Below are 18,587 nucleotides of genomic sequence, written 5' to 3'. Positions count from 1 at the left end.
GGGCCGTGTCGTCCATCCCGGGGCCGGCTGGCGAGAGGCCCCGTCCCGGTGGGCGCGCGCGGCTGCCGGAGCCCCCGCAGCGGGACGCGGCCCCGCCCCCGCCGGCGCAGCCGCCAATGGGGCGGCGCAGGGGGCGTGGCCAGGCGCTGTCCGCCAATGGGGCGGCGGGGGCGTGTCCCGCGGCCGTGCGGGTGTGGCGCTGCCGCAGCGCGTTGCGCGCGGGTGCCGGTGCCGCCATGTCGGAGCGGGGGGCCTCGGGCCCGGGCCCGGCCGCTATCCAGGTGTCCAGGTACGGGCCCCCTCACCGCCCGCTGCCGGGGGCCCAGGGGAGGGCTGGGCGTCGCAAGGGCAGGCGAGGGCGGGCGGGCTGCGCGCCGCAGGCGGGTGCCGGTGTCGGGCTCGGCCTCCAACCGGGGTGTTACCGGTGCTGCTACCGGCACCGGCCAGGCTGCCCGCACCGGGCACGCTGCCCGCACCGGACACGCTGAGGTTTCCCGGGCGTTGCGAAGCCCTGGCATCATCGGGCACAGCGCGGCTCCTCCCGCTCCGAGGCTGCGATGCTGCCCCATCCCCAGCGTGCCTTGTGTTGTCTGCTCCAGCCCGTGGCGTGCTGCTCTGGCAAACGCCGCCGCTGCTGCCGGGAGCCAGGGGCCGGTGTCGTGTGCCCGGCTCGGGCAGTTTGCCGCAGCGGGGTGGCGGCTCGGAGCGGCCCCGGCTGGGTGTCCCCGGCAGAGGAGCGGTGACTCCTTCCACTCCCAGCAGCACTTTAGGGCGGTTTCCACCGCCGCTCGCAGGAAGCCGCGAGCAGGCAGCGCCCATGACGTTGCCGGCATCAGCGTGGTGAGATGGCCCAGCAGCTCATCCGGTAGGGCCACGGCGATGCCTCCGGGCAGCTGCTCGGGAGAGGGCCAGGGGCGCGGCAGGGAGGTACCAGCTCCTCTGTCCCTTCCCTGGCAGGATCATGCGCCCAGATGACGCCAATGTCGCGGGAAACGTCCACGGGGGAACCATCCTGAAGATGATCGAGGAGGCTGGAGCCATCATCAGCACCCGCCACTGCAACTCCCAGGCCGGGGTGAGTAGGCGCTGCCGTGCCCGCTGCGGTCTGCCTCGGTGACTCCAACCCCTGCCACAGCTCAGGGCTATGCTGGGAGCGGGGGGACGCCGGGTACTGCCCAGGAGGGCCACTGAATCATCGCCCACAGTGGAAGCACTTGCTCCTATGTGCAGTCCACTGGTGTTCTGGCTGCTGCCGGCACATGGCGACAGTAGCTGGAAGCATCCCCTTGAAATGGTGTTTTACGAGCAGAAACATTTTTTCCCCGCTGCTAACATTTTAATTTCCATGAAGAGAGAGGCAGAGGTGGCTGTGGTGTCAGTTATGGGCAGGAAAGGAAGCCCAGCTACGGCTGATAAGGCAGAGGTGGAAGTGCTGGAGCTGTGTGCAGAGTGGGCCAGTGCTGGGGAGCCGCTGGTTGCCGTCCTGCTTGGCGTGGAGCTGCTGGCTGCTGGCATGGCTGTGGCTGCCACGTCACTGTCCCCCCGTCCCCAGGAGCCCTGTGTGGCCGCGCTGGCGCGGGTGGAGCGGACAGACTTCCTGTCCCCAGTGTGCATCGGCGAGGTGGCCAACGTCAGCGCTGAGATCACCTACACCTCCCGGCACTCTGTGGAAGTCCAGGTCAACGTCATGTCTGAAAACATTTTAACAGGTGGGTGTCTGCCCGTGGCTCTCTCCCAAACCTCTGGAACAACCGTGAGGAGCCGAGAACTTGTGGCGGGGATGCCCCCTGTCACTGGCAGCGTCAGGCTGAGGGGAGGTCTTGCCTCTTTCCTGAGCATGCTGGGGGCAGCAGGGGTGCCGGTGCTGAGGGGGGAACTCAGGCAGCCTCCCTGGGGATTATGGCTCCACTGACCATTTTCAGCAAAGAACAGAAAAATCCAGCGTTAGCTCCTGCTGCCTGATTTGCTGCTGGTGGCTGCCTTTGGCCCAAATAAGGTCCTTTTCCTGCTGCTGCTGTGGCAACGTACTCCTCATGCCAGGACACCTTCCTGAAAGCACATTGTGACACCCGATGCGAGCCACAGCCCGGCCGGGCAGGTGCCTGTCTGGTGCCGGCAGCATCGCCAGCATGGGGCCAGTCCCAGAGGGCAGGCCAGGCACTGCTGGCCTCAGCACAGTCACCCTCCACCCCCTCCTCCTCCAGGGGCGAAGAAGGTGACGAACAAGGCGACACTGTGGTACGTGCCGCTGTCCCTGAAGAACGTGAACAAGGTCCTTGAGGTTCCCCCCATCCAGGTAGGATGGTTTGCTTTGCTCCTTGAAAAACAGACATTGCTTTCTCCGGAGAAATAGGGCTGACCTGGCCCCACGAGCATCCCCAGCTGTGCCAGTGGCTTTGCTGACCCCACCGACCTTTCCTTCCAGTATGTGAGAAAGGAGCAGGAGGATGAGGGGAAGAAGCGTTACGAGGAGCAAAAGCTGGATCGGCTGGAAACTAAGCAGAGAAATGGTGACGTGATCTTCCCCATCATCAACCCAGGTAACATGGGTGGATGTAGCCTGTGGAAACTGGTCCAAAACTGGTCCCCAAGGGAACCTTGCCCATCCTTGGGCGCCCTGGGCTGCAAGCACTCGCTCTGAAACACTGCTTCAGGGATGGGATTTTGGAGCCGCAGTATCTGAGCAGAGGGGGAGCCAGGAGGAAATCTATGATGCCCTGCTGGGGCTGGTGGGTTTGGCCCTCTGCCAAAACATGGTTCCTGACACAGCTCTGTGACCCCCTTTGTGCACTTCTGGGTGGCAGGAGCCAGTTTTGCTCAGCACAGGGTAAGCGCAAATGTGGGGCAGGAGTTTGGCAAGCTGAAGCTGCAGTCCCTCTCTGGAAGTCAGCTTTTAGCAACAAACAGCCTTTCGGGGAGGAGCTGGGGGTGACGCTCTCCCTGGGTACCGCTGAGGATCACTTTCCTACTGAAAGCACTGCCCTGGCTTCAGGAAACACGGAGGCTGTGTGGGCAGCAAGCTGAAGGGGTGAACAGTTGGTGGCCTCCGGGACCAGCCAAGGGCCTGGGGCAGAGGCAGAGAGGTGGTGCGTGGGGGTGGCTGAGGGGGGACGATGTGGGGTGGAAGTTGCTCAAATGCCTTTTTCCCCTCTGTTCTCCCTGCTCACAGATAGGCAGACGAAAGGTAAGTCTCTGCGGGCGCTGCCGGGCAGGTGGGCTCCCCAGGGAGGTGATGCCAAGCTGTCAGGGGGTTGGGTGGCTTTCCCTACACTATCTGCCTTTAGCACAAAACAGCTGCTCCCCAGAGCAGCTTCCTCTGTGGGCAGTCAGGGGGTGTGACTTCTGTCTGCTGGTGAGGCAGATGTCACCAGATGTCCCAGACTGGGGGGGTGCAGGGCCTGGGGTCTTCGCGCCAAGGGGCAAATGTGGCTCTTTGGAGATGCTGCTAAACAAGCAAGTTTGGAGAGATTCAGCTGCAGCTGGTGGCCTGAGGAGGGAAAGCTTAGAGCCACACATCCACCCAGTTCACTCCTGTTTGCTTTCAGGCTCTTTGAAAGAAATGAGCTGAGCTGGAATAAAACTGATGGGTGGGTATTAGAGGGAGGCATCAGCCCGTCAGGTGGTGAACAGCCTTTGCTCTCAGGGCTTCTTGGGGCCGACTGAAACACTGGCATGGACAGACTTCAGCTTTGCACAAGCCAGACCCACATTTTCTTCCTTCAGCTGGTTTAAGACAGGGGTGTAGGTTGGCTTACAGGTGCTGGCTGAGCAGCTCTGAGCCCTGCCTTGCTCTCCCTCTAACCAGAGCCACACACTGTTGGCTACAGCCAGTCCAGCCTGATCCATCTGGTGGGCCCGTCGGACTGCACACTGCTGGGCTTTGTGCACGGAGGTATGTGCTGCAGCTGGGTTTCGGGGGTCAGCCTGGGGAGAGGTGCCTTGCCAAGGGCTGGGATGGCACGTCACCTAATTGTGTCCTTAAAAACACCAAAACCAACAACATGTCTCAGAGCTCCTTCCGAGCAGGAAGTTTATGGGACTGATCTTGCTTTGCAAGGATGAGGTTTGCTAAAAGAAATCTGGGAGATAAGAGCTGGCTTAAAGCTTAAGCCCAGGTCTGTGGGGATGTCACCCTGACGGTACCCTTGACAGGAGTCTTTGCACTGATACTGGGGTTTCCTGCACTTGGGAGTCAGTCTCTGGTCTGACTCCTCAGCATAGCTTTGGTTGTGCAAAGCCCTTACCAACCTACGTGTGGCTTTTACCAAATCCCACTGGCTTCCCTGAGACCCTCTGCCTCCCCCATCCCAGGAGTCACCATGAAGCTCATGGACGAGGTTGCTGGGATCGTGGCTGCCCGCCACTGCAAGACCAACATTGTCACTGCCTCTGTGGATGCCATCAACTTCCACGAGAAGATCAAGAAAGGTACCAGGGGCTGGTGGCAGGCACTTCACTCTCCTGGGGTGCCTTGTCCTGACCTCTTGGGTGTGTGCCTGGGGCATGCTGGCAGAGAAATTTAGTGCCCTTTAGAATTCTCCTGTGACAAGAAGGAGCTTAAGCACAAAACACATGGGACCCTTTGCTGCCTTCCCCTGAGCAGACGAAGGGCTGTCTGCTGACTAGCCCCTCTGTGCTCTGCAGGCAGTGTGATCACCATTTCGGGGCGCATGACCTTCACAAGCAATAAGTCCATGGAAATCGAAGTCTTTGTGGATGCCGACCCGTTTGTGGACGAGTCTCGGGAGCGGTACCGTGCCGTCAGCGCCTTCTTCACCTACGTCTCCCTGAGCAAGGAGGGGAAGCCCCTGCCTGTCCCACAGCTGCTGGTAAGAGCTTTCCCTGCAAGGCTGTGAGCCAGCCAGGTCAGCCCCTCTCTTGCTCCTCCTGGGGCAGCTCCTGGACAGCCTTTTTGTCCAATGAATCCTCTTCCCTTGGATTATTCAGCAGAAGAATTCAAGCCTGAATGAGCCTTTCCAGAGCAGGCTTCAGTGCTTTGATTTTGAAATTTCTTCTGAAGATTGCTGATGTGGAGACTGGGGATGTCTTCCCTTCCTGCAGCTGAGGATGGGCTGGGTTCCCTTCAGCTGGAACCCTGAGCAGTGACAGAGCCTCCTGCATCCCCCATCCCACTCTATGAAGTATTCCTGCTCCTGCCCTCCTGCCTGTTTTTAGCTCTCCTGATCCCGGCAGGCCTTTGCCCCTGACTGGGGGCTGTTTCTTGAGCAGGGCTCTCCTGCTCTGTGCTTCTCCACGTCAGCTAATTGTACATGAGCTGTCAGAACAAGTTTCACAGAGAGTGGGTTTTCCTCTCAGTTTCCTGTAAGGGGAGGTGTGTTTCTCTCCCACACACGCTTGCGAGGCACGGTGTGCCTCGAGTCAGCTCACACCACGGCTCCACCGCTTTCTGTCACCCACAGACCGAGACAGAGGACGAGAAGCGGCGCTTCGAGGAAGGGAAGGGCCGGTACCTGCAGACAAAGGCCAAGAGGCAGGCGCAGATGCAGCAGGCTGCCCGGCAGTGATCCCCCCCAGCGCTGCCCTCCGCTCCCGCAGCCTTCGCCCGGGTTCCCCTTCGTGTTGTGTGTGGTCCGCGCCGGCCCCGCGCCTCGGCCCGCCCCAGCCTGCGCCCCGGCGCCGCGGCTGCTTCGCTGCTGATCGGTTTAGTGCTGTAGCCCTTGCGCTTGAGGCGGCTTAAGCGCCCCCAAAGCCTCCGGGAGCCGTCCCGGGTGCTGGCCGTCGGCCTCGGCAGCCCCGCGCTCAGCGTGTAACCCCGAGGCGCGGCGTGGGCCTCTGTGCCGCCGTGCTCAGAGCGTCGCCCGCACGCCCCACACCAAAGCTCCGAGCGCGGCCCGGGCCGCTGGGCACCGCACGGGATGTCTCGGGACCATGTCGTCGACAGCCTCTTAGGTAGTTCCTCTCTCGTGTGCACATCTAAGTTATTTACGGGATCCTGTGGCGTGAATAAAAACGAGTCTGTTTGTCGCTGACCGGAGCGGATCGCGGCGTCGCCTTTGCTCCGGGCGCGCGGCGGGCTGCGGCGCGTTCCCGCCTCGGCGGCGCCTCCCGCGCGCGGCCCCGCTCTCGCGAGAGCTGCAGCCCCGCGCAGGCGCCGCAGCGAGAGCTCTCGCGAGAGCGGCGCCGCCGTTACCAGGGCGACGGCGGGCGGGGCACGCGCCGCCATAATGGCGGCGGCGGCGGGTAGGTGGCGGGGGCGCTTGGGCCGCGAGGCTCGCGCCAGCCTGGCCGCCTTCCTGCTGGGAGCCTCGGTGGCCGCGCTGCCGCTGGCCCTGGGCTCTTCCCCGGCGCTGCTGGCCGCCCCTGGCTTGCGCGGCCGCTTGGCGCTGGCCTTACACGTGGCGGGCGTCAACGCGGCGCTGCTGCTGCTGTACCCGCGGCCGCTCTACAAGGTGCGGGGCGGGGGGCGGCGGGGTGTGGGGGGGGCTCCGGCGGAACGGGCTGAGGGGCGGCGGGAGGCTGTGCGGGAGCGGGACGGTGGCCGCGGCGCCCCGGGCCCTGCGGCGGCGGCGGCAGCGCTCTCTGGGCTCCCTCTGGTTGCAGATCGCTGTCCGCGCCGGCTTCCTGGGCTTCGCCTTCGGCTGCGGGCTGCTGCTGAGCGCCGGCCGCTCCGCCTGGCGACACTTCGGCTGGTAAGGGCAAGGCCGGCGGGCTGCGGGGTGCGCTGCGCAGCCCCCGGCCCCGCCAAGCGTTCCCTCTCTACCTCCCGCCGCAGGTACGTGTGCTCCCTGTCCCTGTTCCACTACTCGGAGTACCTGGTGACGGCCATCAACAACCCGCGCAGCCTCTCGCTGGACTCCTTCCTGCTGAACCACAGCTTCGAGTACAACCTGGCTGCTTTCTCCTCCTGGGTGGAGTTCACGCTGGAGAAGCTGCTCTTTCCAGGTCGGCCCCGTGTCCCTCTCTGCCGCCCGTCCTCCCCCTCGCTGTTCCCCAGCTCTGCCGGGGGCTGCCTGTCTGGTAACGAAGCACTGGTGACCCCCACAAAGCTGCCTGGTGCCCCGTGCCAGCAGCAGGGGAGAGCTTTGACACAGCATTAATGTCTCTATACTCAAAGCTTCTTGGTTTCAGTCTTGAGGGGCAGAGGGGAGCATCCTCCCCACTCTGGTGTTCTGGGTTTTTTCTGCTGTATATTGAGTGGGTCCTCAGCCCTTTTCTGCCTGTGTCTTCTAAACGGCTTTTGTGGTTTAAAGAACAACACTTCAGGTACCTCTGGGTGTCATCTTTTGACACAGAATAATATCAGATCAACAAAACCTGTTGCTGTTTGCCCAGTCTGGGTGCTTCCCTTTTCTGGGGGGGCAAGGAGGTGTTCCTCCATGCCATACAGCCAGGCTCCCCTCAGGGTGATCCTCTGCCAGGGGCTGATTGTGTGGCAGAGGACGCTCTGTGTCGTTGCTGTGATGGTGGGACAGTGCCATGTGTGTTCTTCCACGCCTTGTTGTGCTTTGAGCCAGGGGAGAGAGCCCAGCCCTGCCCCCCACAGCGAGCCAGACCCGTGCAAACCTGCTGTGACCCGTCCTCATTCACTTGCAGAGCTGAAGCAGATCACCTGGCTGAGTACTGTGGGGTTGTTGATGGTGATCTTTGGGGATTGCCTGAGGAAAGCAGCCATGCTCACAGCTGGCTCCAACTTCAACCACATTGTTCAGAATGAGAAGTCAGACACTCACACTTTGGTGACAAGTGGGGTGTACGGGTGGTTCCGGCACCCGTCCTACGTGGGATGGTTTTACTGGAGTATCGGAACACAGGTACCCCATTCAGTGTGCTCGAATAACCTCAGTCTTTCTTCTTAACGCTGCCTCAGGCCTGTATTGGGATGTGACCTGCTGGTGGTCAGTGGCAGGGATGGCCCGGGCACGCATTGTGGTGCCTCCTGCTCCCTGCTGGCACACCAGGATGTCAGGACACCCTGAGTGACCTTTGGGAAGACCCCATCGCCTTAGTTTAATGTGTGGAATAAGTGGGGGTGTCAGGGCTTGAGCCAGAACTTCCTCTGAGGCTCAGGGTGCAATCTGCTGCTGACCTAAAGCTGGTGTCCACAGTTTCCTCGCATCCCTATGCCCAAAATGCCTCCTGTGAGCGGTTGGACTCAACCTTGCTCCTGCCAAATGCTGGTCTTGTGCCAGGTGGCAAAGAAAACTCCCTCTAAGAGTGCTCAGGGACCCGGCCAGAGGGCGGCCTGGAAGCCAGCTGCAGTCGAGCTGTAACTCAGCGCTGTTTTAGTCATGCTCTTCTCATGGTTGACTGGTGGCTAGCATTTGGTTTGTTTTTCTGGAGAGAGACTAATGACTGGCAGCACGGCCATGTGCTGGTAGCTGCAGCGGTGGGAGCCAGCTGCTGCCCGTGCACTGCTTCCTGCCTAAGCACTGGTATCTCTGGGATGAAACTCCAGAAGAGGCACTGGGGTCTTTTGTTTGGAGAGAATTTAGACACACTTAATGCAGGGTGACTGGCTTGGAGGTGGTGGGAAGACAGCCTGAGTGTCTGTGGGGAGGTCAAGGGACGCTAACAGCCAGTGTCTGTCTGCAGGTGTTACTCTGCAACCCCATCTGTGTGGTGGGCTACGCGCTGGCGTCCTGGCGCTTCTTCAGGGAGCGGATCGAGGAGGAGGAGATCACACTCATTCACTTCTTTGGAGAAGAGTACCTGGAGTACAAAAGGAAAGTGCCATCGGGTCTCCCTTTTATTAAAGGAGTCAAATTGGAACTGTAATGCAGGTGGAAGCTGGACTGTCTGAGCGAGTGCCCAGCTCCAGGTGCCGTGGGGTGTGGGACAATGCGTGGCATCGGCGCCAGGAGGGGCCCGTTGGCATCTCCCAGGCACCCCGGGGGCGCTGGCGAAGGGCTGTGGAGCTGGGCGGCCTGGCAGGTCACTAGCCCATCAGGAGCTCCTTTGTCCTCCTCAAGATAAGTCCTTCGTTGCACATTCAGGGATCTTCCATGTAACTTAGCCTGTAGCGACCCTAAAGAGAAGCAAACCCTCCTGCCTGCAGCAGCTGAAACGGCTCCGGGCTGACGCCTGTGGAGCACGGCTCTGCCCCGCCGCCCCCGTGCAGGAAAGGTGCCGCTCAGCGCAGCGTCCCTGTGGCGTCAGGGCATTTTAAAGCTGTCTGACCTCGTGAGCCGGGCAGCGTGGCTCTAATCTCCTCAGGCCTGATTCCGCAGGCTGGCAGCGCCGCACTGGATGATCCTCCCCAGGCGTGGACGGGCACAGGGAGGATCTTCGTGCTGCTGCTCATGTGGAGCATGGCAGGACAGCGAGCCTGAGCCCTCCTCCCTCTGCTACTGCCCTGAATATGGGAGCCGCCGTTTCAGCTGCAGCCTTCCCGAGCCTCCCTGCTGCCACCTCTGTTCCCTCTTCCTGCTTCCAAATCACGCTGCTTCCTACCCTGCCAGGCTGCCTCCATCCGGCAGAGAGCCAGGGTTTTGCGGTGGGAGAGCACGGCAGCTGCTGGGCTTGTGCTCAGGATCCTTGCCTGCTGTTTTGGGCCCTGGGATGTTCGTGTAACTGGGAAATGTCTCTGGGGAGGTTCTCCAAGGAGGAAAAAGTTTGGCTGGCTAATGCTATTTTAAATGCTACTGGTTTGGGAATGGCTCCTACTTGAGCTGTGTGGTATAACCTGTTCTGTCGTTCTATACCAAAGAGGTTCACTGTATCCTTGAGTTTTATGTTCTTCTTCCCGGCTGGAGTGGAAGTGAGTTGCTGCCAGCTCACGGTGTTCCTTGGTGGAGGAGCTGTGGTGTGGCTCAGGAAAGGGGGCACTGGTGGAAAGCGCTTTGGTTTTGATTTCTTTTATAAAAAACAGGGAAAACGTGGCCATCTTCTGCCTGGTGGTTATTTGTTGTTCTGCTGACAGCACTGACACTGGAACCCTTGCTCTTGCGTTTCCAGGTGGCTTTTCAGAACGCTTGCTTGCTCCTTGGAGCAACGACTGTGACTCGGGCTGTGCAGACACAGGGGTGGGGTGAGTTCTGTCTCACCTCCCCTGATGCAGTGTCCTTCCTCCCCTGCCTTTGCTCTGTGTTCAGAGTGCATTCTGCACGGAGCATCCACTTAATGCCTGTGCTGGTCATTTGTCTTTCACCAAGGGTGGCTTTAGCTTGGGAGGAGAGAGCCAACGTGGAAACACACCAGCTGCGCAGTGCTGATTTCTCTGTGTGGTTGTGCATGGGCCCCTGAGAGGCTGTTTGGTGCCTCATGTGCAGCCTCGCTGGAGCTGTGACCTGCTGCTGTAGCCAGTGTGGCTCGGGACAGTTAATTTTTAACTGATGTTTCTGTGGGTATTGATGTTTCTGCAGTGGGAATGTACTTTGGAACAAAGTGATGGTCGCTTGGGTTTGACATGAGCTGAAACTAAGCTCTATTCTCAAGCTGTTCACTGCAGTAAACACACTTCCATCCCCTCCTGCTGCCCCGCTCCCGGCTGCAGAACCCAGCAGACACGTACGCTTGTGCCTTTTTATTTCACTTCTAACACACATAAAGACAATGATTTTTGCAGGCAGACAGCTGCTCTAAGGCAGGCTTTGGGATGCTGCAGCTCCTGAGTGCCTGGGCTGTGTTTTCCTGCCTTTGCTCCTGGCACAAGGTGAGAGGAGCTGGCTGACAGCCGGGGCACAGCTCACTCGCTCAGCACCAGGCTCTACGGTGCAGCCTCTTTCCAGGCAGCACCCTCGGCCCCGCTGTTCTGCTGGCCCCTGCAGCAGTCTTTGCTTTTTGGGGAAGGGTCTCCATGGGGGCTGCTAGGCGTGCAGCCCCCCCCAGGGCTGGCTGGAGCCCCCTCCTTGCTGCTGGGTGAGGTGTCCCTGGAGAAGGGAAGGTACCTCATGGGGTCAGTAGCTGGGAAGGGGTGTGGGGGGAATTCAGCACCGGGCACTCCCTGTCGCCTACCTTGGCACCGCTTCACTGTCATCGCAGATCTTGAGCAGCATCTGTGCCTGTTCCTCCTTGGGCTCCCAGGGCTCCTGCAGCCTGTGGAGGGACAGACGTGAGATGTGTCTGTGTGCCCCCAGCCCCGAGAGCCACTCCCTGCCCCTCACCTGGGCTCCAGACGCTCCTTCACCTTGGCGATGGAGCGGACATAGGGCGCGATCTGCTTGGTGATGGTGGTCAGGCAGCTGTTCTCCTGCCGCAGCTGCAGCAGGTCGTGGAGCTGGGCTGGGGGTGAGAGGAGCAGGATGCAGCCCCTGCTGCTTCCCAAGCGGGCACGAGGGGTTTGGGGCCAGCGGGGCTGTCAATACCTTCATAGATCTCCTGCTCATTTGCCACCCGCTGGTACGTCTCCTCCCAGACCTGGAAAGGGGAGAGGGAGCTGGGCAGCGTGCCACGGTGCGACACGGAGGGACCCCGCTCTGGCAGACACGACGTGCTGGCCATACCTCCTCGAAGACGCTGCGCATCATCTCCACGGCAGAGTACTGCGCCGCGATCTGCACGTCCATCTGCAGCGACTTCTGCAGGATCTCGCTCATGATCTCGGTCTTGATGAGGGAGTGGTGCTTGGTGAGGTCCCGGTGCAGCTCCTGCACCTGGTCCTTCAGGCCCTGGATCTCAGTCTGCAGCATCTGCGGGGTCCAGGGGCACCACGGTGTGAGCGGCAGCGTCCAGCCCCCGCCCGGCCCGGCCCGGCCCACCCCGTACCCGGTAGGCGCTCTCGTAGTTGCGGCAGTGCTCGGCGAAGGGGGTCTCGCGCCCCTCGGCCAGCAGGACCTTGGTGCTGATGTACCGGTGCATCGTCGGCTTCCGCACCATGGGCCCAGCAGACATTTTATCACCAGCAGGCAGGCAGCTGGGCACCATGAGGGTCTTGGAGCATTGGCCAGCAGGGAGCCTGCACAGAGAGGGCAACAGTGGCACTTGGGGGCGAGCGAGGGGCTGGGGCCACACTGTCAGCTCAGCCTCACCACTCCTCACACAGGGATGTGCAGCCCCACACGTCCCTCTCCTCACCCGAGCACAGGAGCTCAGTTGCAGGTGCCTTAGGCTGCCCTGGCAGATGGGTTTTCCTGGGCTGCCCTCCCCATGCCCACAGCTCTGGGACCAGCTGCAGCAGGGAGAAGGCAGGAGCTGAGCTTGGCACGCTCTGGTTATTAAAGGGAAGGATGCGACCCGCTCCCTCACTGCTGGTATCTCCTGGCCCCTTGGCGGGCTCTACAGTCCCTGTGTCACCCCCGCTCCCACAGCCTCCCCCTGCTGACCCACCGCTGTCAGTCCTACCGTGCAGTGCCGCACTCCCTGTGCCCAGCAGCCCCCAGGAGCTCAGCTGCCCCGCAGCACCGAGCCCAGCCGGGGGCAAGGAACGGTCCCCATGGGGTGCCACGGCCTGTTTGTCCTCTCCAGCTGGGAGTGTCTGGCAGGGCCACTGCTGCCGTGACATCAATGGGCCTAAATATATCCTGGGCAAGGAATGGCCGGCCACTTCCTTGAAATTCTGATAAAAATAGTGGTGGGCAAAGAGGCCGTGGCGCCAGAGGCGTACGGGCGAGCAGGAGCTGGCCCTGGCACAGCACCCGTGGCAGAGCCCGCTGGGCACCACGGCGGGGGCCGCGCTGGGACGCAGGGTGCAGGCTCACCGGGTGCCCCGCTGCCCGCCCCCCGCTTCCCAGAAGTGTCACTTGAAGCCCCCGCGCCTGTCGTTCATCAGTGCAGCTGCGTTCGTGCTGTCCCTGTGCCACTGCTGAGGTGACAGGCTCAAGGGCAGCGGTGGGGGCAAGCTTGGCACGGTGGGACGCTGAGGGGGATGTGTGGCATGGTGCTCTGCTCAGCAGGAGATGCAGTGCAGGCGTGGTGGGATATGCCCCAGCCCAGCACCTCACATGTTTGTGCCAGCGATACCAGGACCGATGCCACCGGCGCTGCCCACCACGGAGCGGCGGGGGCTGAGCATCAGCAGGGGCTCCAGGCAGCGGGCGAACTCTGCCCGGTACTCGCTGTTGATCTGGGGGTGAGATGGGGGGAGTGTGGCTGGGGCAGGGCCCACGGCTGGGGCTGCCTGCGGGGAGCTGTGGGCAGGGGCTTGGTCCCGAGTGGGCGCAGGGCTCTACCTTGCTGGTCTGGGCCGGTCGCAGGCGATGCGGCAGCTTGACGATCCTCTGCAGCCTCTCCATCAGTTGCTGAAAGGCAGCAGCGGGGTGAGTGGTGCCCAGCACTGCGCAGGGTGCACCAGCCACCCTGAGGCACTGCTGCAGGAGGCTCTGGCCATCACATAGCGTGAACTCCACTCACATAGCCCAGGTCCAGGAACTCAGCTTTGTTGGCAGAGCTCAGGAAAGCTGAGCAGGTCACCAGGTGGACCTGTGTGCCAGTGGAGAGTGTCACTGCTGGTGCCCATCAGGGCTGTGGCAGCCTGGCCTCTGCCTGGCTCCTGGGACCAGGGCATCCTTATCCGGCCTGGGCCATACCTGCAGGGTGGGCAGCAGGGAGGCGAGGTGGGTGAGCTGCTCCTTGAATGCCTTCTCCTTCTCCTCATGCTGGCTGCAGCAGAGTGGGACATGGCACAGCCTTTGTGGGACACTAGGGAGCCATCTGGCCCCAGAGCCCCGCAGTGTGCTGCAGGACAGGGGAAACCCACAACTCCTCACCTCTGTACAGCTTTCAGGAGCGTCTTTCTCCTCTCAGAGAGCTGCTCCTGCAAACAGTATGGCAGCCTCATATCTCCTGGTCCCCAGCGCTGCCACAGCCCTGGGCTCAGGGCACAACGTGCAGGCAGCTGCCCCACACCTGCATGCGGCCGAAGAGGGAGTTGATGGCCGCCTCCTCCTCGCTGGCACTGTTGCGCACCTCCTCGATCATGGCCTTGAGCAGGACGATGGCCTCGCGCGTGGAGGTCTGCAGCTCCTTCACGGCCTGCGCAGGGGCGGGGGGTGGCTGCACAGCTGCCCACAGCACTGCCCTCCACTGCCCCCACCCCCTGGGACCCCCTGCCCCTGCCCACCATCACGGCCTGGTCCAGGCGCTGGCAGCCCTGCATGTACGCCGTCTCGATGTCGATGCAGTGCGCACGGCTCTCCCTGCGGGCACAGGGGTCAGTGCACGGTGAGGGGCACGGCCCAGGCGTGAGGCCATGGCTACTCACCCTTGCATGTCCCGAAAGCAGTTGATGCAGAGCATGGACTTCTTCTCAGTGGAGAACATGATGTAGGGCTCCTCATGCAGTGCTGCAGGGGAGGGGGGTGTCAGGCAGCCTGGCACGGCATGGCACAGTGCGGCATGGCACAGCATGGCATGGCACAGCACGGCACTCACCACATTTCTTGTGGATGTCTTTGGTGCGCTTGGAGAGGGAGACGATCTCGTGGCGGGCAAACATCCTGGCACGGTGGGTCTCCTCACGGCACGAGGCGCAGAGGGGCTGCCCGCAGGTGTTGCAGAAGTACATGGTGTCCATCTCCTGTGTGGGTGGATGGGGGGTGGCTGGTGGTGGGCACAGCCCCCGCGGGGTCCTCTGCCTGCCCCCCTGCCCCACTGCCTTGCTGCCCTCACCGTCTTGGTGCAGTGCCGGTCGCAGTTGGCACATTGCACGTCCTCTTCGCCATCGGCCGAGCTGTCCACCAGGAACTGCAGGAGCCTGTCCACGGGGGGCAGCCCCGTGCCCCCCCTCACCACCGAGGGATGCCTGTGGGGAGGGGATGGGGACAGGGACGGGGATGGAGACATCTGCCCAGGGCAGGTGGGGGCAGTTCAGGGGACCTGGGAGCAGGGCCAGGCCAGGCTTCCAGCCACGTGCTGCGGTCTCAGCATCCCCCCGGCGTGGTCTGTCCCTTACCCACAGAGCGGGCAGCGCAGGCGGCCGTCGCTGGCGCGGCCCCGCAGGCAGCTGGCGCAGAAGTTGTGGTAGCAATCGAGCAGGCAGGGGTGCTGGTAGGGCTCGTGGCAGAGCAGGCAGACGAGGGGGTGGCAGTTGGCCTTCTCCAGCTCCGAACAGCTCTCCAGTGGGGAGAAGATGCTGCCAGCCATCTGTGAGGCAGAGAGTGGACCTTCCGTGCCCCACTTTCCCCCCTCTGCCCAGAGAGCCCCACTCAGCACTGCTTTGTGTGAGTGCTGTGGCTGCTGAAGAGGTGATGAGTCCTGCCCCTGGGGCCCCTGAGCCGCTGCCTATTTTTAGGTTATGAGCTGTGCAGCACGAGGCTGCCCTGGAAGTGCCCCTTCTCCCTGGTGCTGGGGGCTGCAGGGCTGGCCTCTGCAGTGAGGTGTCTCCCCCACACTGGGTGTCCCCCGAGCAGAAGCATCCCCTGGGATGGAGTGTCCACTGTAGTGTCCTCACAGCAGAGCCTCACCCAGGACTGAGTGTCCCTCATCTGCATCCATGAGCCGGGCCCTGGCTATAGACTGTCCCAGTTGTGCCGCGCTGCAGCTTCCACGCACTGGCAGCAGGGCCTGGTCATCCGTGTGACACGGTACCCCCCGGTTTTGCGGGATGGCTGCCGTGCCACGGCCCCTCGTGCTCCTTCGTCTGCGCTCTGTGGCGGGGACGGCCCTCGGGGTGCGGGACGGAGCCCAGGGGCGAGCGGGTGGCCCGGGCTGCAGGGAGCGGCCGCGGGCGCTGACCGGGGCGCGGGGCCAGCGCGGGGCGATGGGGGCGAGCGGGGGCTGCAGGGAGCGGCCGCGGGCGCTGACCGGGGCGCGGGGCCAGCGCGGGGCGATGGGGGCGAGCGGGGGCTGCAGGGAGCGGCCGCGGGCGCTGACCGGGGCGCGGGGCCAGCGCGGGGCGATGGGGGCGAGCGGGGGCTGCAGGGAGCGGCCGCGGGCGCTGACCGGGGCGCGGGGCCAGCGCGGGGCGATGGGGGCGAGCGGGGGCTGCAGGGAGCGGCCCCGGGCCAGGCCCCGCCCACGCCGAACCACGCCCCGGGCTCCGCCCCGCGTGACTCCACCCACAATAGACCACGCCCACTGCTCCCGCTCCTCCAGGCATCGCTATGCGCTCGCCGCACCACGGCGCCCGGCGTGCGTGGGAGCGGCCGGAAGCCATCGATGCCGGCGGCGCTCGGCAGGCTGGCGCGGCCCGGCGCGGGCTCTCCGGCGCATGCGCGCGGCGCGGCGCTCCCTTTCTGCCCGTTCGCCGGAGCCGCCATGGCGCCCGTGGTGAGTCTCCGCCGCCGCCGCCCGCACGGGACGGCTCCCGCCGCCCTCCCCGCTCGCGGCCGCCCGACTCTCCGTTTCCCCTCGACCCGGCTGTCCCGGCTCTTCCTCCTCTGGCGCGGCGCGGCCCGGCGCGGGCCCACGCGTGGGGTCGGGCCTGGGCCTGGGCCTCCTTCGGGCCCGTCCCGCGGAGCGCCGGGCGGCCGCCCCTGGGGACCCTCCCCTGTCCCTGCCGGCCCCGCCGTGGATTCCGCCCCGGCCCGTTCCCTTCCCGGTCGCCCCGGCCCGGCGCTCGGCCCGCTCCCCGCGCCGCCAGCCCGGGGCTCGGCGCGGCTCTGACCCCGCGGCACGCTGCCCGCAGCCCATCCCTCACGGCTCTCTCTTTCCCCCCGCTGCAGAAGAAGCCTGCAGCTAAAGGTGGCAAAAAAAAGAAGCAGGTGTTGAAGTTCACGCTCGACTGCACGCACCCGGTGGAGGACGGCATCATGGACGCCGCCAACTTTGTGAGTGCGGGGCTCCCCCGCGCCGGGGCAGAGGCGGCGGCCGCTGTGCCCGGGCACTGCTTGAGGCTGCGGCTCCCCGGAACCGTGTGCTGGCGAGGGCAGCCCCGTGCTGTTCCAGCCCCCTTGTTACCTGCGGCCCGTGCTGCTGGAAGTGCCCTGCAGACAAAGGGAGCCCGGGTGGTGCGGGAGGCTGCCACGTGTTTGTTGGCCTTAAACACTTTGTAGCTAAAGTGCAAGCACGTTTCTTACCTGTCAAACAGCATCGCCCTTCTCATCCCTCCTGGGGTGTGTTTTCCACTACACTGAGGACTGCTGAGGGCTGGAAGGGCTGTGTTCTTGTGCTCTCTATTGACCTATTGTCATTCAATGCTCTGTGTTGACTATTGTCATTCAAACGTTGCTTGAGTAGAGATTGGAGTTGTGGAGCTGTGGCTGAGATGTTTCTGGAGGATCCTGACCCAGCTGTCCTTTCACTGGCTGTCCCCTGGCAAGCCAGGAAGCATGTCCCTGCCTCACTAATCCAGTGCTTTGGGACTTGAGAACCCTGCAGGTTCTGGTGCAGGCCTGATAGGATTCACTGTGACAGGCTTGGAGCCACCAGACCTGCGGGAAGGGAGCTTTCCTTGCCTTCCCCTGGGTGTCACAGCACTTCTCTCTCTTCCCCAGCTCTAACCAAAGCTGAAGCGTTAGGCACAAGTGAGCAGGGGAGGCTTTATCCAGGGGGGGCTGGAGGCCCCACTAAGTGTTGGTGTTGCTCTGTTGCAGGAGCAGTTCCTGCAGGAGAGGATCAAGGTGAACGGCAAAGCGGGTAACCTGGGCGGGGGCGTGGTAACCATCGAGCGGAGCAAGAGCAAGATCACGGTCACATCCGAGGTGCCGTTCTCCAAGAGGTGAGGTGGCCCCACAGTGCCCGTGGCCGTCACGAGGCTCTGCTGGTGCTGCGGTTGGTCGCTGTGGCAGCGCTTGGCCCTTGTCAGGGGTCGCCAGTGTTCAGGCAGGAGCATGGCTGGGAGAGGTGTCTCGGTGCAGGAGTGGTGCCAAGGTTCCCGGTTGAGCGCTGTGTGGTGCTTGGTGCGGTGGCTGCTGTTCCCCAGTGACCTTTGAGATTGCTATTTGGCCAGTACTCCTGCTGGGGAGGCCCGTGGGATGGGCAGCAGGGGAGGATGTGCTGCTGAGAGGATGCCAGGCATGGACTGGAGGGGCTGGTCTGCAGCCAGGCTCTTCCAGTGCTGTGCCATTCCCCTCCTCCTGCCAGGCCCCTGCCTTCTGCAGCTGCTCGGGCCTGGTCTCGCCGAGTGTGGCTTTTGCTGGGGCAGACGTGGCAGGCAGCTGGAGGTCTGCAATGGGGGGAACGGAAGAACTGGATGTGGCACCAGGGCAGCGCCCAGCTCTGCAGCCACCTCTGTCACTGCACACCAGTTGCCGTCCCTCGGCAGTGGTTCCTGGCAGAAGCTTTGCCAGGATGAGCCTGCCGGGATGTGTTACTCCCCGCGGAGGCGGAAGGTGGCAGGAACAGGGGTTGGTGTTGCTCCGTGGGGAGCTGCGGGGGCTGAGCGAGGCGCTGCCCGGCGTGCAGAGCGCCTTCAGCCGAGCCTCTCCTGCAGGTACCTCAAGTACCTGACCAAGAAGTACTTGAAGAAGAACAACCTGCGCGACTGGCTGCGCGTGGTGGCCAACAGCAAGGAGAGCTACGAGCTGCGCTACTTCCAGATCAACCAGGACGAGGAGGAGGAGGAGGAGGAGGATTGAGCCGGCGGCGCCCGGCAGCCATTTTGTACAGTTTTGCTTTCCTGGAATAAAGGGCGGGGAGAGTTGTTGATAGCCCGCGTTCGGCTGCCGCCCGGGGGGGGCGATTTGGGGAGGAATCGGTGTTTTTCGGGGAGCGCCGGGACGGGCGGGGGGGGGCGGCGCGCGCGCGGGGGCGGGGCCGCGGCGTGACGTCACGGGGCGGGGCGGGCGCCATCTTGGCGCGGAGCGGGCGCG

At 63.4% G+C, this 18,587-nt stretch overlaps 4 protein-coding genes across 9 annotated transcripts; 3 read left to right on the top strand and 1 right to left on the bottom strand.

Annotated features, from left to right (window-relative positions):
* Positions 1 to 194: 194 nt before the first annotated feature.
* Positions 195 to 5,998, top strand: ACOT7 (acyl-CoA thioesterase 7). 4 transcript variants are annotated; one of them, XM_062013106.1, is made up of 10 exons: positions 195 to 289; positions 958 to 1,075; positions 1,553 to 1,709; positions 2,205 to 2,296; positions 2,426 to 2,540; positions 3,170 to 3,184; positions 3,806 to 3,892; positions 4,312 to 4,428; positions 4,645 to 4,829; positions 5,421 to 5,998. In XM_062013106.1, the coding sequence occupies exons 1-10, from the start codon at positions 237 to 239 to the stop codon at positions 5,523 to 5,525; spliced, it is 1,044 nt and encodes a 347-aa protein (XP_061869090.1). In that variant the 5' UTR covers positions 195 to 236; the 3' UTR covers positions 5,526 to 5,998. The 4 variants fall into 4 exon arrangements, with proteins under 4 accessions (XP_061869090.1, XP_061869091.1, XP_061869092.1 ...); XM_062013108.1 differs by lacking the exon at positions 195 to 289 and adding an exon at positions 691 to 865; XM_062013107.1 differs by lacking the exon at positions 3,170 to 3,184 and having other exon boundaries at positions 5,421 to 5,997.
* Positions 5,999 to 6,165: 167 nt separating this feature from the next.
* On the top strand, positions 6,166 to 9,839 carry ICMT (isoprenylcysteine carboxyl methyltransferase). The gene is made up of 5 exons (XM_062012925.1): positions 6,166 to 6,410; positions 6,562 to 6,650; positions 6,734 to 6,903; positions 7,555 to 7,772; positions 8,554 to 9,839. Exons 1-5 carry the CDS (start codon positions 6,186 to 6,188, stop codon positions 8,734 to 8,736), a joined length of 885 nt encoding a protein of 294 aa, XP_061868909.1. The 5' UTR covers positions 6,166 to 6,185; the 3' UTR covers positions 8,737 to 9,839.
* A 629-nt stretch (positions 9,840 to 10,468) lies between these two features.
* RNF207 (ring finger protein 207) lies at positions 10,469 to 18,441 on the bottom strand. 3 transcript variants are annotated; one of them, XM_062012896.1, is made up of 18 exons: positions 16,854 to 18,441; positions 14,789 to 14,979; positions 14,506 to 14,638; positions 14,269 to 14,413; positions 14,099 to 14,180; positions 13,958 to 14,033; positions 13,744 to 13,869; positions 13,605 to 13,651; positions 13,425 to 13,536; positions 13,249 to 13,317; positions 13,068 to 13,136; positions 12,840 to 12,961; positions 11,665 to 11,854; positions 11,403 to 11,588; positions 11,265 to 11,316; positions 11,064 to 11,181; positions 10,915 to 10,995; positions 10,469 to 10,829 (listed from the first exon to the last, which is right to left on the bottom strand). In XM_062012896.1, the coding sequence occupies exons 2-18, from the start codon at positions 14,977 to 14,979 to the stop codon at positions 10,667 to 10,669; spliced, it is 1,962 nt and encodes a 653-aa protein (XP_061868880.1). In that variant the 5' UTR covers positions 16,854 to 18,441; the 3' UTR covers positions 10,469 to 10,666. The 3 variants fall into 3 exon arrangements, with proteins under 3 accessions (XP_061868880.1, XP_061868879.1, XP_061868881.1); XM_062012895.1 differs by lacking the exon at positions 16,854 to 18,441 and adding an exon at positions 15,300 to 15,592; XM_062012897.1 differs by lacking the exon at positions 16,854 to 18,441 and adding an exon at positions 15,300 to 15,592 and having other exon boundaries at positions 13,425 to 13,497.
* RPL22 (ribosomal protein L22) lies at positions 16,001 to 18,425 on the top strand. Its single transcript, XM_062012898.1, has 4 exons — positions 16,001 to 16,104; positions 16,500 to 16,604; positions 17,370 to 17,494; positions 18,209 to 18,425. The coding sequence occupies exons 1-4, from the start codon at positions 16,093 to 16,095 to the stop codon at positions 18,351 to 18,353; spliced, it is 387 nt and encodes a 128-aa protein (XP_061868882.1). The 5' UTR covers positions 16,001 to 16,092; the 3' UTR covers positions 18,354 to 18,425.
* Positions 18,442 to 18,587: the final 146 nt, after the last annotated feature.

The sequence above is a fragment of the Colius striatus genome, chromosome 21 (genome assembly GCF_028858725.1).
Source record: "Colius striatus isolate bColStr4 chromosome 21, bColStr4.1.hap1, whole genome shotgun sequence".
NCBI lineage: Eukaryota > Metazoa > Chordata > Aves > Coliiformes > Coliidae > Colius > Colius striatus.
This window is presented reverse-complemented; position numbering and strand designations above follow the sequence as displayed.

What these genes read in the sequence shown, in the direction of transcription:
- ICMT (XM_062012925.1), top strand. Translation starts at nt 6,186, where the DNA reads ATGGCGGCGGCGGCGGGTAGGTGGCGGGGGCGCTTGGGCCGCGAGGCT. An exon ending in ACCCGCGGCCGCTCTACAAG is followed by an intron (nt 6,411 to 6,561) that starts GTGCGGGGCGGG and finishes CTCTGGTTGCAG; the next exon opens with ATCGCTGTCCGCGCCGGCTT. An exon ending in ACTGGAGTATCGGAACACAG is followed by an intron (nt 7,773 to 8,553) that starts GTACCCCATTCA and finishes GTCTGTCTGCAG; the next exon opens with GTGTTACTCTGCAACCCCAT.
- RPL22 (XM_062012898.1), top strand. An exon ending in TCATGGACGCCGCCAACTTT is followed by an intron (nt 16,605 to 17,369) that starts GTGAGTGCGGGG and finishes GCTCTGTTGCAG; the next exon opens with GAGCAGTTCCTGCAGGAGAG. An exon ending in GAGGTGCCGTTCTCCAAGAG is followed by an intron (nt 17,495 to 18,208) that starts GTGAGGTGGCCC and finishes CCTCTCCTGCAG; the next exon opens with GTACCTCAAGTACCTGACCA.
- ACOT7 (XM_062013106.1), top strand. Translation starts at nt 237, where the DNA reads ATGTCGGAGCGGGGGGCCTCGGGCCCGGGCCCGGCCGCTATCCAGGTG. An exon ending in ACTGCAACTCCCAGGCCGGG is followed by an intron (nt 1,076 to 1,552) that starts GTGAGTAGGCGC and finishes CCCCGTCCCCAG; the next exon opens with GAGCCCTGTGTGGCCGCGCT. An exon ending in GTCTGAAAACATTTTAACAG is followed by an intron (nt 1,710 to 2,204) that starts GTGGGTGTCTGC and finishes CTCCTCCTCCAG; the next exon opens with GGGCGAAGAAGGTGACGAAC.
- RNF207 (XM_062012895.1), bottom strand. Translation starts at nt 15,326, where the DNA reads ATGCAGATGAGGGACACTCAGTCCTGG. An exon ending in CCCTGCTGCCCACCCTGCAG is followed by an intron (nt 13,318 to 13,424) that starts GTATGGCCCAGG and finishes ACTGGCACACAG; the next exon opens with GTCCACCTGGTGACCTGCTC. An exon ending in GACAGTGAAGCGGTGCCAAG is followed by an intron (nt 10,830 to 10,914) that starts GTAGGCGACAGG and finishes TCCCTTCTCCAG; the next exon opens with GGACACCTCACCCAGCAGCA.